The sequence below is a fragment of the Nannospalax galili genome, unplaced genomic scaffold (assembly GCF_000622305.1).
Source record: "Nannospalax galili isolate Female #2095 unplaced genomic scaffold, S.galili_v1.0 scaffold856, whole genome shotgun sequence".
NCBI lineage: Eukaryota > Metazoa > Chordata > Mammalia > Rodentia > Spalacidae > Nannospalax > Nannospalax galili.
The window spans coordinates 1,820,378-1,837,439 of NW_008339573.1; the positions used below are offsets into that span (position 1 = coordinate 1,820,378).

General features: G+C 42.4%; 1 protein-coding gene across 8 annotated transcripts in view; it reads right to left on the minus strand.

The window, feature by feature from the left end:
* Apc (APC regulator of WNT signaling pathway) overlaps positions 1–2,848 on the minus strand; it is a 151,348-nt gene extending 148,500 nt beyond the window's left edge. For 3 of the 8 annotated variants that reach the window (XM_029564132.1, XM_008834315.3, XM_008834316.3), the window contains exon 1: positions 2,476–2,848. In XM_029564132.1, the coding sequence (XP_029419992.1) occupies positions 2,476–2,640 (165 nt within the window). In that variant the 5' untranslated portion in view covers positions 2,641–2,848. The remainder of the gene's footprint in view (positions 1–2,475) is intronic. The other 5 variants (XM_008834318.3, XM_008834319.3, XM_008834311.3 and 2 more) reach the window with 2 other exon arrangements.
* Between the last annotated feature and the right edge of the window lie 14,214 nt (positions 2,849–17,062).

The following is a 17,062-nucleotide window of genomic DNA, read 5'->3' on the forward strand; positions in this document are numbered from 1 at the left end:
TTGACCACAGCCACTACATGGTTTTAAGTGACTTCAAATGCAAGACTGAAAGATTTGTCTGTCTCCGATCAATGTTCTTCCTACTACAACAGGCTCCTGGATCGAAGAATCTTGAAGGAAAATCAGAATTCAGAATGGTCTCCTAGGGTTGAGTGGCATACACCACTTGTATTTGTCAGCCCTGGAGAAAACAAAAACATGTATGTAGGCCAGAAAGGGAGGGACAGAAGACAGAAGTAGTGATAGTGGATGGTTCTTTAGAAAGAGATGGAAAGGGGTTGATCATGAACACATCTGGAGGGGGTTGCTCTTAAAAAGAAAGACATTTCTTCCCCTGAATTATGAGTAAATCAGGATAATAAGAAGAAAACTGGGCAACAGAGGGCATACACTTCAGCTGGTTGAGGTTTTCTCAGTCATTGAGTTCAGAAGCCCCAGCTTTCCCTCTGCCCGACAAACTGAAAGCACAGGACTGACAGCCATGATGACACACAGAGTTTGGTTCTGGAAAAATGAAGGCTACCGACCAGCAAATGAGATATAAGAATCAAAAATATTTCTTCTTTTAAAACTGGCAATTTGATTTCGAAAACTTTTAAAATTCCTAATCCTATCCAGTGCTGGAGAATGAACACAGGGTCTCACAAGCACTCTACCACTGAGCTCCAGCCCAAGTCTTCTAAAACTTACTTTCAAAGACCCATTCATTTGCAGTATTAAAGAGCAAACTGTATGTATCACTTGTATTTTTAATCCCATACTTGGACCCTTCATGGAACCAAATATTTAGATGAGCTGAGCAAACACACTACCTTGTCCACACACTTCAAAGCTGCAGTTTGCACCTAGAAACTTTGGCAAGGTACTTGCGTTACTCAGGACAATTTTTGGTATCAATAATTGTGACTACCCCTGCCACATTAATAAAGGAGGGGCAGCTGGGACTGGCACAAACACAGATGTTATAAAGAATATCAAGAATTATGAGTTGTTAAGCATTAGTGACAATCGAGAATACAGGAAACTTGTAAAATTTGGAGATTTAAAAGCTTTTCTCCACTAGTCCTTTCTAAATACAACAAAGGCCTTGCACAATATGAGATTCTAAAGGTTCTGTGTGCATTCTAGCTAACACTGAATGAAAGACTAAATCACTTGTCCTTTCTTGTGCCATTATGTGTTACAAGAGCTTTTTAAAAAATTTTTTTAATAACTACATGATTAGAAGAAGCATTTCATTACAGCTTTAACATATTCAGTAACACACTCCAGAGCAAGAGTACATCTCTTTCACAAGTGGGTGCAAGTTTCTAGGTTCACAGTTGAACTAATACAGTTATACAATATTGAGCTCAGTATAAGCCCCGTAAGACATAAAATTGAATGAGTTTTTAACCTTTAAAAAAGATCTCCATTTTATTTTAGAACATACTGTTCCTTGCAAAATCATTGTTTCTGCTACTAACACTGAAATGTTGACGCATGCATTTCTAATCTGTATGTATCTGATTATTACTAGTCATAATAGGTTGCACTTGGATCCTTGGCGCCTGTGTATGTCTATAAAGTCATCGGGTAGATTTCAATGGTAATGTTTATCACCTCCACCAATTAACATGACGTAAATTTCCATTCTTCCTCCTCAAATATAATACATTTAAAAAATTTTGATTTTGTGTGTGTATATCACACAGAACATCCCAAACCATCTTATTCGACGATACACCCACTTTCCAGATGGCACCCTCCCATAGCCTCTTCTTCCCCCCCCCCCCCCCCCCCGCCCACTAGAGCCCTTATACTCTGATATTCCTGCTACTGTCTGCTCTGTTGTCGGCACCCCCAGCCATTCCCCACTACTATCTGGTTTTTTTAAAGTAACATAACACTCCCCAATCCTTTCAATGGACCTACCGAAACTACGCCTCACAAACTCACGCCTCCGTCTCAAAAGTTTCTGAGACCAAGACTCACAACGACTAAAGAGATTAACGATTTAGAAAGGAACACTCATTTTGCCATTACAGGTACCACTCTTCCATCCCGCAGGAGTTCGCGGGTTCAAGGAGTCAGCTCCTAACCCATCCCAGTACTGGAACTCGATTCCCTTTTCAAGGGGACCAGAATCCACTGGCCTCAGTACAAGAAGCCTTTCTTTCATTTTCTGTTAACTCCAAAGCCAGACTCAGATTATTTTCCCAGAGTTCAAAACTTCAAAAAGAAAGCAAAACTTTCAAAAAGAAAGCAAAGAAGGTGGAACCCAGGAAGACAGGGAAGCGACTGCAACGCGATTGACGACCCACCCACCCAACGAGACCAGGGAACCGCTAGCAGGGAGCCAAGCTGCTTCCCAAGCCAGAAAAGAAGCGAGGGCTGAGGGCAGTACGACCCCGACCCCGGGGTGGGGAGGGACTGGCGGCTGCAGCAGCAGGCCCCGGAGGGGCGGGACGCGCGGACGTCTGCAGCCCCACTCACCTGCCAGGCGCTAGCTCCACGGCCACAAGCTCGGGCACCGCCGGGGCGCCTCCCCTTCGGCCCCACTCGGCCCCGGCCGCCGCCGGAGCTCCAGGACCCGAGAGCCGACGGAGGGAACGAGGTGGGCAAAGCGGCGACCGGCCCCGAGCGCAAGGAGGAGGACATAGGGGGCGCAGGGGGCCCGGAAGGCGACTCCGCGCTTCACCGTCCTCGCCAGTCGCCAACTGCGCTTCCCGGTAACAGCATCGCGCCCGCCTCGCTCCGCTGCCCCAGGGCCTTCGCCCGAAGTTCCCCCTAAGCGGCGGCCGGTTTCCGGCGGCCACACTCCGCCCCCTCGCTACCTAGCTTCCGCCATCTTCTTGGAGGCGGGAAGCGTGCGCTGCGCATGCGCAGGAGCGTGCGGGCGTCCCGCTGCTCAGTCTCGAGGACCGGACTGCGCAGCCGTGCCGGCCGGGAAGGCACCGGCTTATTCTATTCTGTTCTTTGCACACTGGCTGCTGTTGATGCTGAGTCTCCAACCTGCTCGCCTTTCTTGTGCTGCACTCAAGAATAGACTTTTCTGCTCACACTGTTACTCCGCAAACATGTATCCAGCGTCCTCAAGGGCCAGGTCCTGGGCTACGCGCTGATGATGGATCAGTAAAACTGGGCTCCAACGATAAAGGAGCCTCTAATTTAATGGAGAAGACGGAGATGAAAGAGTTCTTATTTTATAGCTGCTCCTCCAGCACCCGCGTTAATTACAAACCTACCTCTTCTGGAAGTCCTCCTGGTTTGTCTCACACAGCGATTAGTTCTTGGGTTTTTTGTTTTTTGTTTTTGTTTTTGTTGTTGTTTGGGGGTGTGTGTGTGTGGGGTGTTGGTCTTTTTTGAAACAGGTTCTCCCTGTAGCCCCAGCTGGCCTGGAGCCTCCTACTGTGTACACCAAGCTGGCCTTGAATTCAGAGAGATCCGCCTGCCTTTGCCTCCCAAGTGCTGAGACTACAGGTGCTCCACCTCGCCCGGCGGGATTAGTTCTTGTATTACCTCTCCATCTTAGCCTGTTCTGAGCGTTAAAATGTCAGTTTGCGTTTCTTTTACATACTAGATAATGTTCCCAGCTCTAGAGTTACAACAATGAAGAATATAAACATGAAATTCATATTCCAGTGTGAAAGAATAGAGAGAAAACTAAAACTAATGGTGATAGGAGATAGGAAAAGAGCAAACCACGGAAAGATGGTAGACACTAAGGGACAGTGAAGAGCAATCTCTTCCCACAGGTGACATTTGGCCTGAAGCCTGACTAACCAGATGGAGCTGATGTCATTGTAAGATCTGGAGCAGAGCTTTTCAGAGGGACAGCAAAACAGGGCCTTCAGATGGGAATGAGTTTGGTGGGTAAGAGACAGTGTAGGCTGCATGGACAATGCCAGGTATGGTGAAGAGGTAAGGGTCACATCAAGTGGAAACTTGAGGCCATGGAAGGAGGTTGGATTTAATTCCAGGTGGTCCCTCTAACCTATTGACCATCCCACCTACAACTTCTCTTGCAACATTTTTTATATTGATTGCCTTTGTTATATGCTGATTGAACTATCTGCAAAATCTTTTGTCCTTCAGCATCTAACTTCTTGTCATCTTTCAGATGTTACTGTAAATGTCACCTCAGAATGGTCATTGAGTCATCCTTCTAAGTAAGTCTCTCTTCCTGCTCAACCCATGATTCACCATCGTTGCACCTTGTCATTTCTTCCATGGCGTGCAGGATGCTTTCGAGCATCATTACTTTGGTTGGTTGGTTGGCTGGCTTTGAGAAAAGTCTCACTGTAGCATAGGTTGACCTGGAACTGGCAATCCTCCTGCCTCAGCCTTCTCTCTCTCTCTTTTTTTTTTTTTAAAGTCAGGTTCTCAGGTAACCCCCAGGCTGACCTCAAACTCACTATGTACCTGAGGCTGACCTTGAAATCCTGATCATCTTGCTTCTACCTCTCAAGTACTATGATAACAGGCATGTGCCACCATGACTGGCTGTTTTCAAATTATATATTTATTATTTGCTGACCCTTTCTAAAGAATGAGCTCCATAAGAGAAGGAAGATGCTTTGTTTCAGTAACTATCTATTGAATTAATGAATGTTGATAGTTCTTGCAGAGGACCCAGGTTTGAATCCCAGCACCCATATGGCAGCTAACAACTGTCCGTAACTCCAGTTCCAGGGGATCTGACAGCCTCTTCTGTCTTCTGTAGGCATTGCACGGCATGGGTGCACTTACCTACACACAGGCAATACATGCATAAACATAAATTTAAAATAATAAAATATTTTTAAAAAGAAATTTGCATCTAAATAGTAAGTGGCATATAATATTGATTTTCGCCTGCTGGCTTTTAAAATTAAGTGCAAATCAAATCACATATGATTTCAGAGAGAGAGAGAGAAAGAGAGAAGAAAGGGTAGTGAGGCAGTATGCAGAGGTACTTATTTGTAGAGCTGAGCAAAGGAAAACTTTAAGTTAATAGGATATCTATTATATGTGGTGTGTGCTATGGTAGATCCTTAATCTGCACCACAGCCTATTTAGTTAGCTCCACTTTATGCATGGACAGATACAAAGAGATTAAATCACTTGCCCCTCAAAAAACTTTGACAGATAGTACTAATCCAAAGCCCATGTGTGCCCCTTCCCATTTAGAGAAAATAGATTTGGACACATGTTTTTTTGGTGACTTGACCCTGTTATTAACAGGCTTTCATTGGACATTTAAGCTACTGCCATTTAAGAATTCCGGTCATATGAATTCTTACATGGAATCCCACTAAAGTCCTGATTGAAAACTGCTGTCATTCTTTTAGACTAGGGCAGAGCTCATTTTACCAGTTTCACTTATAAATTTTATACTTCCTTTTATTAAAAACATATTTTTAATATAGAGAAAGAAGGAATGCTTGGGAAATGGATCCTAACATCCTAAATCTCCTAAATGCTTGCTGCATGCCTTGTTTGGGTGTCTTCATTGTGTTTGACTAGCTCTTTCATTTAGTCTGCCAATTAATTTCTTAGACCCAGAAGGCAGTCTTCTGGCAGAATTACAGGCTCACTACAACAACCTCATTTTTCCATCAATGTCTCATATGTCATCATTTCCCTCTAAACAGACTCAAAATGGCTGGAGAGATCTGCTAGGTAGAATGGAGCTAGATAGGATATCTTATTTGTGGGGGCCATTCAGTCTTTATGTGAGGTGAGAGATACACTAAATTCATGAGACAGATGCTCATCAACCAAACCCTATCAATCCACATGCAAACCAAGAAGTAGGTAGGAATAGCTAAGACGCCTCTATTTCTATCTCACTATAACTAATCCTTGGAACAAATCTTAGAAACATGGCAGTGTCTTCAGTTTCTATTGAATTTCCTTATGTTTACTGTGCCTCCCTCCCCCCACCAAAAAATAAGTTGCGATCCTAACCCAACCCTCCGTACCAAAAAATGTGAACAATAATTGGAAATGGGATAATTACTGATACAATTAAGTTAAAACTGGGTCACAATGCCGTGGGAAAAGTAACCCAATATAACTGTTGTCCAAATGAGATGATCATAAGGAGACAGAGGCAGAAAAAGAGAACTTCAGGTGAGGACAAAGGCAAAGATGGGAGCTATGCAGTTGCAAGCCAAGGAAATGCCAGGCATCATCATCAAACCATTAGAAGTCCAGAAAAGCAAAGCAAAGATTTGCTTGCTTTTAGGCTTCAGAGGAAACATGGCTCTGATGACCTCAAATCTTGTACATCCTTTAGAACCATGAGTGTATACATTCTGCTGTTTCTTTTTGTTCTTTGTTTTGTTTTGTTTTTTTGTCTTTTTGAGACAGGGTCTCCCTGTAGCCCCAGCTGTCCTGGAACTCACTATGTAGACCAGGCTGGCCTTGAACTCACAGAGATCCGCCTGCCTCTGCCTCCCAAGTGCTGGGATTAAAGACGTGTGCCACCGTGCCCAGCTGCATTCTGCTGTTTTATGTCACCAAGTCTGTAGTAGTTTATTATAGTCCTCAGGAAATTAATACACCATCTTATGTATATGCAAAAGCCTGGAAAAAAAAAAAAGAGGAAGGAGATATGTAGTGAGAAGGCCAGGGCTGCTGCTCCCACTTGATGGCAAACCAGCTGCTAAACCTCAGCCCATCACTGAGCAGTAGTTCTTCATCTATAAATAAGGATAATGATAACTTCCCTGCCTATTTCAGAGATCTGTAGTGATACCTAACTAGTATTTGTTCAATGATGTCATCAAGAGGGTCTGACAGATATGAAGAAACAGTTATGTGAAATACAGGGTTCCTGCCACGGAATTCTGCAGCATGTCTGAGATGACAAGGTACTTTGCTGTGAGACTATGACTAGCAGATAGCAAGTGCCAAGTGTGTGGGCTTGATTCGTAATCACTATTGATGCTGAAAGGAGGAAGAATCCCATGGTCTAGGGTGGAGAAGGGAACTTCATGAAGAGCATTCACAGAGAAAGAATTTATTAGAAGGATCTTGGGTACCTAAAGAATCTTCATATGCAACACTAAACAACACTCACAAGTGGTCCTAGAAGCCATCACCACTGTTGGATGTAGACACCAAAAGTGAGACTGCCAGTACCATCTGACGTAGACATTAAATGATGGAAACTTGCTACAGCTACTATCACTACCACTCCTCTCAGGAGAACGGAAGGTCACTTTGTCTTCACAGCATTAGCTGTTGGTTTCAATGGAAGCAATTGATTGACACAACCTGGTCATACATTAACCCTCTAGCTTCATGTTGTCCAGCAGAAATATAATGCAAGCCACATGTAAAATTCTATTTTTTTTAGCAGCCACATTAAGGAAAGTTTTTATAACAACAGATGAGGGACTGGAGAGATGGCTCAGTGGTTAAGGGCAATGGTTGCTTTTGCAGAGGACCGGGATTCGAATCCCAGTACCCATATGGTGGCTGACAACTGCCTATAACTTCAGTTCCAGGAGTTCCAATACCCTCTTCTGGCCTCCACGGGCATTGCATGAGATGGGTGCACTTATATATATGCAGGCAATACACTCATACACATAAAATGAAAAGAAATAAAAAAACCCTAACAGGTGATCCCCCCCTACCCCGAGGCTCAGGGAACCTCAAGGAAGATGGGACAGAAACAGTGTAAGAGCCAGAAGTCAGGGAGGACCAGAGTGAAGCAGTATATTCTGGACACGACAGAATCGCTTTACTCATGAACTCACAGCAGCTATGGTTGCCTGCACAAGGTCAATCCAGTCAACATTCCATTTTGTGGAGGAGGGGGTTCATGAACCCCCACCCCTAGCTAAATAGTTTTCAACAGTTGATGACTTCTAGGGGAGGAAGGGTCAGTTTTCCTTTAGGGTGTGGTCCCTGGCAGATCAGCTGTGCTCCAGTGGATGGTTCCATACCCACCAGTATATGGCAGTACAGCTGGACTCAGTGGGTTATTAAAGAAGAGGCCTCAAAATTGGGAGGGATGGGAGGTGGGGGGTGGATATGGGGTAGATATAAGAGGAATTAGGAGGACTGGGGAAGGATATGATTAAAATACATTGCATGTATGTATGAAATTCTCGAATAAAAATATGATAAAAAGCAGGTCTATCTTGCTAAATAGACAGTATTAAACTGGCTCCTAATGACATTATTATACCTATAGATCATTGTATCTCTCAACTCTTATAAGAGAAGCTTCTTGCAGCAGATGGTGATTAACATGGAGACCCACTGCTAGTCAGTGTACAGAGAATAAGTGACTATGGAGTGCTTAGCACTAAATGAGACACCTGTATCACACCCTTTCTTCTCAAGGCCCAGAGACCATAGCAGAAGATGGGGTGGAAAGATGGTAAGAGTCAGAGGTGGTAGATGAATACAAAGAAACCATGTTGTCTGGACACCACAGAGTAGTGGCATATATGCACTCATAGCAGTTGTGACAGCATGCACAAGACTTGTGCAAGTCAAAGCTAAGCCAGTATGGTTTGGGGATGTAGGCAAGAAGCCCTAGTCTTAACTGAGGATCTACTGGCAATTGACAGCTGCTGGGACAGGGAGAGTCAGTTTTCTTTAGGGGTGTGATGTATGGTAGGCCAACCAGACTTCAAGGAATACTCCCAAGGGATTTTGGAGAGCACAGATTAGACTTGATGGACTTTTAAAATAAGAAAAATGACTCTGGGCATGGTGGCGCACACCTTTAATTCAAACCCTCAAGGGGCAGAGGCAACCAGATCTCTGTGAGATCAAGACCAGTCTGATCTACACAGTGACTTCCAGGAGGGCTGGGACTAGGGAGATGCTGTCAAACCAAAACAAAAATGATTATACAGTACATGAAGTGTAGGAGGGGTAGTGAGATGAGGGTGAGATGGGGGAGGGGGTCTGACTGTGCTCAAAATACATTGCATGAAATTCTCAAAAAAACAATAAAAATATTTTTTAAAAAACAACAACAGTTCTGGCACAGTGGCACATGCCTTTCTCTCCAGCACTTGGGAGGCAGAGACAGATTGCTATGAGTTTGAAGCCAGCTTTGTCTTCATGGTGAATTTCAGGTCCGCCAGGGCTACACAATAAGACTTGTCTCAAAACAAAACACAAACCAAGGAAGCCAACAACAAAAAACCCATGATATTCTAACTTTTTTGGGGGGCGGGGATGGATTGAGAGAGAGTCTCCTGTAGTCCCAACTGGCCTGGAACTCAATACTCAGGCAAGGCTGGTCTCCATTTTACAGAGATCTGTCTGCCTCTGCCAAGTGCTGGGATTAAAAGTGTACACCACCACACTCGGCAGATTTTATTTCCAATTATGTGTATTTGTGTGTGTCTATGTGTGGGCTTTTACGTGCGAGTTCAATGGCGTGGAGGCCAGAAGAGGCTGTCAGATCTCCTGGAGCTGGAGTTACAGGCAGTTGTGAGCTACCTGACATGGGTACTGGAAACCACACTCTTAACTGCTGAGCCATCTCTCCAGTCCTCTGACAATATATTTTCTTTAAATCAATACGTCAAAAATATTATCATTTCAACATGGACACTATCCATATTTCAAATACTTTGTGATCACATGTGGTCAGTGGCCACCATATTTGGTAACATAGCTCTAAGCTGATAGACCAGGAAAATGAGTAAGGTATAGAATCTTTCAGTGTCAGTAATGAGAGATGGGTTCTGCTTCATGAAGAAAACAGTTTTCTGAACATAGGAAGAGAATTGAGATGCATTTTTTTGCAAATGGAAGATAAAACTATAGTAAAATTAAGAGCAGATTGCAGATGATAGAAAATGGTAGACCAAGATTTTTGCTGTTCATTTTATTTAGTTAGTGAACTGGAAAAGTACTTTGAAATTTAAGAAAAGGATATTTGAATTAGAATTAGAAGTCCTGTGAAGCCTTAACCAAGTTAACCTTCTACATCTCTCTTTTCATCTTCAGAGTGGAGATGGTAATATCTGTCTCAGGCTTGTTTTAAGTATTATATGAACTAGTACATGTGCAAGTGCCTAGCTCTGGGTAAATTATTCAAAGGTCTCTAGAGAAACAGAAGCAATTGTGTGTGTGTGTGAGAGAGAGAGAGAGAGAGAGAGAGAGAGAGAGAGAGGAGAGAGAGAGAGGTTTATTATAGGAATTGGATTTCGGAGGCCTGGGAAGTCCCATGAACTGCTATCTGCAGCCAGAAGGAAAGCCAATAGTATACTTCAGTGATTGCAAAGTCCTGAGAACAGAGAGTCTCATGAGTATAAGTCCTGGTCTGAAAAGTTCAAAGAACCTGGAGGACCCATGTCAAGGGCAGGAGCAGATACACATCTGCACTGGTGAAGGGGATCTTTTTCACTCAGTCAACCAACACAAATGTGACTCTCTTCAGAACACACCTTTATAGACACAATTGGAAATAAGATTTTACCAGCTATTTGGGCATTCCACAGTCCAATTAAGTTGATATATAAAATTAATCATCATACCTGCCACACATTCCATAATGTTACTTTCATATGAATAAACCTGAGTGTTTGGTTAGAGGTACAGATAATTAGCAAGGAGACCGGATGATTTCTCCAAAGCCAAGAGAACTCTAGATAAAAATCCAGAAAACATGTATTTCAAATATCTCTATCTTGCCTCATGTTGAACAAGTTAGGATGTGTATTTATTTTTTTAGTAGTCTGCTTCTTCCTCGAAGCTTTTGCTGGTCATCCCTAGCTAGAGGCCATGTCTCCTTTCACAGCCTGTAGTTCTCCTTTGGTACAATGACATAGTTGTTTGAGTCATGCCTTCCTAGGGTATAGACCAGACTTGATTCATCTTTCTATCTGTCTCTTTTTTTAATGTATGTCATTCTAATTTAATTTTTACAAATTTCATGTAATATATTTTTGTCATATTTAGATTCCCTCCCCTACCTGTATCCTTCTTTACTACCCCATGCCCAATTTCTTGTAATATATATTTATATGACTACCTTTAGATATTCAGTGTGGATCCATCCACTGGAATCTGGTCAACCTACCAAGAGTCTCACCCTTAAATGGCACTGACTCCTCCCCTCCCAGCAGCCATTGTTTGCCAATCGTTCTTCAGGTAGGGTTGGTGTTTCCTACCCACTTCCCCATGTTTGTGCTGGGATTTTGTCTGGCTTGCACTTACACAGATCTTGTTCATGTCACTATTGCTGTGAGTTCATATGAGTAACTGCCCAGCTGTCTGGAAACCACTGTTTCCTTGTGGTCATCCAACACCTCTGGTTCTTATAGTCCTTCCATCCATTCTTCTGCAATGATTCCTGAGCCTTGGGAGTCAGAAGTTTGATATAGATGTCCTATTCAGGGATAGGCATTCTGCAGCCTCTTATTCTCATGAATGGCATGTTGGCCAGTTGTGGGTCTCTGTATTAGGCACCATCTGCTGCAGAAGGACACTTCTCTGGTGAGAGTTGAGAGATGTATTGATCTATAACAATAAGTCATTAGGAGTCAGTTTAGTATCATATCTATTTAGCAAAATAGTAGTATTAGGCTCTCCCCATGCCCTGTGACCTGCCTAGCTTTAGGTTTTTAGGCTTGATATCAGTGTCAGATATGAGCTCCATCTTATGAAATGGACCTTAAATCCAGTTAGAAAGTGGTTGGTTATTCCTATAATGTTCATGCCACTATTACACCAGAGGGCATATCTTGCCAGATCAGTTGTAGCTTGCAGGATTTAGAGCTGGGTAATGTTGGTGATTAATTTTCTTTTCTGGTAGCATGCATAGCACCTTCCAGCAGTATAGACACTAGTCAGTAGAAATGAGACTTTGAAGTCAGCACCAGCTTGATTTTGCCATGTTTGTTCTGCAGTTCATGTATGTAGTGTCTTTAGCAATAGGGTCTTACTATCAAGTTCTGATGGGTAACCAAGAGTAGGAGCAGTGGCCAGTATTGTTTGAAGGACTATGGGACTCCTCAACAGCTTCAAAAGAGGGAGTCCATTCTTGGCATTGGGCTTTTACTTTGCTAGCCTATGGTGTCTAATATTGGCAATGTCCCCCATTATAACTCCTTTAAATTTCTCTCCCCTCCTCCTCCTCCTCCTCCTCCTCCACCTCCTCCTCCTCCTCCTCCTCCTCCTCCATCTCCTCCCCCTCCTCCTCCATCTCCTCCTCCTATTGGCAATGTCCCCCATTATCCTCCTCCTCCTCCTCCTCCTCCTCCTCCTCCTTTAGTGGTAGGTTTCCATATGACATTTTCTTTCTTTTTTGTCTTTTTGAGACAGAGTCTCCCCTGTAGCCCCAACTGACCTAGAACTCAATTATATAGACCAAGCTAGCCTTGAACTGACAGAGATCTGTCTGCTTCTGCGTCCCAAGTGCGCCACCACCCATACATCCACTTCTCTCTAGCCCTCCTGTTCCGCCCCCATTTAACCCTTCCTACTCTATCGTTCCCCTTTCCCCTTTATATCAATGTATTCTATCTCCCCCCCTACAAAGCCTCCCCCTCTCCACATGGCCTTTTATTAGTTTCCTGACCTCTCTGGATTCTCCAATTGAAGTATGCATAGCTAAGATTTCAAATCTAGCATCTAGCTATGAGAGAGAACATGCGCATGCAACATGTGTCTTTCTGGGTCTGGGTTACCTCACTCAGAATGATTGTTTACAGTTCCATGCATTTACCTATGAATTCCATAATTTCACTTTTTATATAATGTCTTGAACTGAAAGCATCCAACAAAGAAGAACATCAAAATTTAATAATTTTAGGAGCAGAATGATGATTACCATAAATTTTTATGATATTATTCTTACTACTTTTGCATACAATAGGAAATTTTAATAATGAGGGTTTAAAGGCATCCAAGAAACTGCTACTTAAAAGGGCATGTTAAGTACAAATGTTTTCTGTATGGTTCATTAAAATGTCAGTAGCAGGGTTTAACTTTTGATGAAGCTGATGACTGTTAAATGTCATGGACCATCACTTGGATAGGCCCTTTCTAAAGTCCTGGAATATAGCTTAGCAATATGTTCATAGCTTTTATGAAATGTATAAAAGTAGCATACCCCCAAGCAAAATTTTTAAGGACATCATCTCTTTTTACTTTTACTGTCTTTCACACTTTTGTGTCAGGCCATTAGAGTGGCTACTGAAATTTTAGATCCATCATGGGGAAGTTGAATCTAGTTTGTTTGAATCTAGTTGGAGAATATTTTTGTGATTCACAGTCACCTCTGTGTGTAGTGTCTTATCGCTCACCATAATGGTGGAAGAACAGCTTCTGGGAATATGCCAATGGCTCGCTAACTCTCTTAGCATTATAGCACAAAGATACAGAGCCAGAGATTATGTTACAGGAACATATGAATAGAAGCAGAATCTGGTCTGTACAAAATTATACCAACTTTTGTAGTTCATATAGAAAAGAAACCTTATTGAACTTTTCCCAAATGAGGCTATTTTTTTTAACAACAAAAAAACACCACAAGTCACAAAGTGAGGTAGTACACACCTGTGTAATCCCAGCATTCCAGATAGAATGAAAAACAGAACATGTTTTACATTTTTTTAAGCACTGAGGGAGATTATTTCAGAGACTAGAAAGCAAACCGTGCAGGATGTGTTCTGTGACCTTAAAGTAATTGAATAAATAATCAATGAGAAAAATGAAACAGGAAAAATCTCTAGCATTTGGAAATTAGATAACACACTTCTAAATAATGTTGTCAAAGAGGAATTCTCAAAAGAATGAATTTAAAGAACACAAACTGAAGGAAAATGTAAATAAAACATTAAAATTTGTGGGACAAAGCTAAGACATTATTCTTAGAGAGAAATTTATACCATTAATGATTTTGTTAGAAAAGAGGTGAGATGTCTTAGTGTGTAAATGTGCCTGTCTCCAAACCTGAAGACCTGAGTTTGATCTCCGGGACCCACACTGTGGAAACAGACAACTGACTCCTGTAAGTTGTCCTCTGACTTCCACACACCATGGCATGTGTGCATCTATACAACACAAATAAATAAACAAATAAATAAATGTCTTTAAAAAGAAAAGAGGATACGATCACATTAGAGAGTCAAAAACTAATAATCTATGTTCTTGTCTTAAGAATCTAGGAAAAAGAACAAAATAAACCTGAAGCATGCATAAGGAAAGAAAATAATAATGATAAAAGCTGAAGATATCAATGAAATTGAAAAAGGAAGACAGTAGTGAAAATTAAAGAAATGAAAAGCTGGTTGGTAAGTCTGACAAAAATAAAAGGGAAAAGACAAAATCACCAATATCGTTTGTGAAACTAGATATCACTACAGTTCCTACAGTCATTAAAAGAATAACAGGATGTCATTGATACTTATAAATTCAACAGCTTTAGAGGAAAACAGACCAATTTATAAAAACCACAAACTATTGAGATTTGAGATGAAACCCATTTAAGGAATTGAACTTGTCCTTAAAATGCTCTGGAAGAAGAAATTTCCATACAGATGGTTTCAACTGGAGAACTCTATTAAATATTTAGAAAATTAGTGCCAACTTTCTGCAATTTTTTCCAGAGAACTGAAAAAGAAGGAATATTTCTCAACTCACTTTCTGAGGCCAGTGCTACTCTGCTACCAAAACCATCCAAAGTGAGTAAAAGAAAGCTACAGACCACAATCTCTCATAAACTTAGATGCAGAAATTCTTAACAAAATGCTCAACTAAAAAATGCATTAAGGCTGGGTGTGGTGGCGCACGCCTTTAATCCCAGCACTCGGGAGGCAGAGGCAGGCAGATCTACAGCCTGGTCTACATAGTTCCAGGACAGCTGGGGCCACAGGGAGACCCTGTCTCAAAAAGACCCTCCCCCAAATGCATTAAAAAAAAAAACAAAACTATACACCATGACCAAATTCTATCTGGCCCAGCTATACCCAGCTGGTTGGACATTCAAAAATCAATGAAAATTACCCACATTACATATCAATAGTCTAAAGAAGAAAACTCACAGAGCATCATTATCAATTGATGCAGAAAATGCATTTGACAATAGCCAACAGTCATTCATGATAAAATCTGCTTCTAAAAGGGAATAAATCTGCCCAGGCCCACGGGGTCTGCAACGAGGTACCTGGATTGGGGGGTGGGGCCGTGGATGAGGCAAGTGACAAGAGAAATGGAGACAAGACAGTCCTCTGATCAAGTCGTTTATTAAAGCACAAGCATGAGTTTATATAGAGAATGAGAACAAAGAAGTAAAGAGTGAGTAATTACGTCAGAACACAGGGGTCCTCGCGTACTTTAAGGGAGGAATCTACTGATACTGGAGAACAGGGCTGTTCACTGGAAAGGAGAACAAGGCCGTGGGCCAAGGTTGTGGGCCAAGATTGTTAGCCCTGGCTGTGAGCCAAGGTTGTGGCCTGAATGGAGAGGTCACCAACTCAGGTCTGCCAGCAGCCCCGAGAAATGGCTGAGCCTCAGGCTCCCAACAGGTCCCCCTTTTTTACTTTATAGAGTTTAGGGATCGCAGGTTGCTATACCCTTAGGGAACTGCGCCTGTCTTAGTTTGGAGTATCCTTCCCCAAGGGCTTACCTGTCATTGGATAAGGCAGTAGCATTAGACTACCCCCCTGTCTTAGGTTGCCATCAAGGGGGGGATTCTCACATACCCATCTTTGACTGTCCAGTTCATCTCTCAAGGGGGATGGCTAGTAGTGCCATCATTGCAACACATCCCTATCAACTCTCAATCCATAAGATCAAGGTGATGGTAATGGACCTGTATTGGTTTTGCAGCGTGAAGAGCCTCTATTTGCTGTTTAATAAAGACCAACAACCTTTCTACTAACAATGGCCCTAGCGTAAGAAGAAGGAGGATGATGAGGGATGGGATCATGGAGGGAATCCAAGAAAGGAAAGGGGAATCCAGCCATCTAGAAGGACTTTGATAAAAATGATGCAGCTTATAACTGATGGCCTGCAGGGTCTGTATATTCTGCTCCACTAATCCTGATTCATTGATGTAGAAACAACATTCTTCCTGTAAGAAAAGGCAAGTTTCCCCCTTTTCAGCAGTAATAAGATCAAGGGCCCTACGATTTTGAAGAGCAACTTGTGCCAAGGAAGTTAGCTGGCGTTGTAAGGATGCAAGGCTACTAGCTGTGGATTCTATAACCTGTTGTAATTGGGAATTAAATTCCTTTGCAGTATAGAGAGTATGTCCCAAGGCTCCTGCAGAAAGACTAGCAGAAACAGTAAATCCTATCCCAATTGCAAAAGGGATAAATAACTCCTCTCTTAATACGTGGGCAGAGTAGCCAGGCAAACTCCTCCGGCAAATACATGTTTAGCTGGGGTACAATAGTAATTAATACACAGGGTCCTAGAGAGGAAATAGTGATCTGTTGATACAGGGATCCATTGCACCAGAAAGATGTAAGAGGGGGAGCATAAAGAGGTGAACTGACAGAGTGACTACTGTGACATACAAAGGAGAGGGAAACGTAGACAGCAGTGATATAGCAGAGGGAAATATTTTGAGCAGGATTATGAAGTAATGGAATTGACAGCATGGGGGGAGAAGGCACAGTGCCAGTGGCAACGGTGCTGAGTGCAGAGGAATTATTAACAAGGACAGCGGCTAGTAAGGGCCGAAGCAAGGAGGCACATAACAAACATGATGAAGCATTGATATTGGAAAGGTTCATCAACTGTAAAGCGAAATTTAGATAATTAGGCCAAAGTGCAAGATTAAGGGTATTGTTTGACTGTATGGCAGACTGAAGCTTAGTCTCACTCATAATAATAACCTGCTTCACTTGTTTATCAATGGCAGCAGGGACCAGCCGGCAGGAAATAGATAAAGACCCCACCAGGAGTAAAGCAAACCCATTATTATCAAAAATTCTTCCTCGAACTCCCTTCTGCCACCTGGCGTCCCAAGGGTTGTTTATACAAATTATGAATTGACCCTTATCATTACTATCTGTGAGACATTTGCATCTGTTATCATAAGTGAAACATGTATGAGATCTCGATTTAGAGGATAAGACAGACGGAGTGATCGGAATGATGA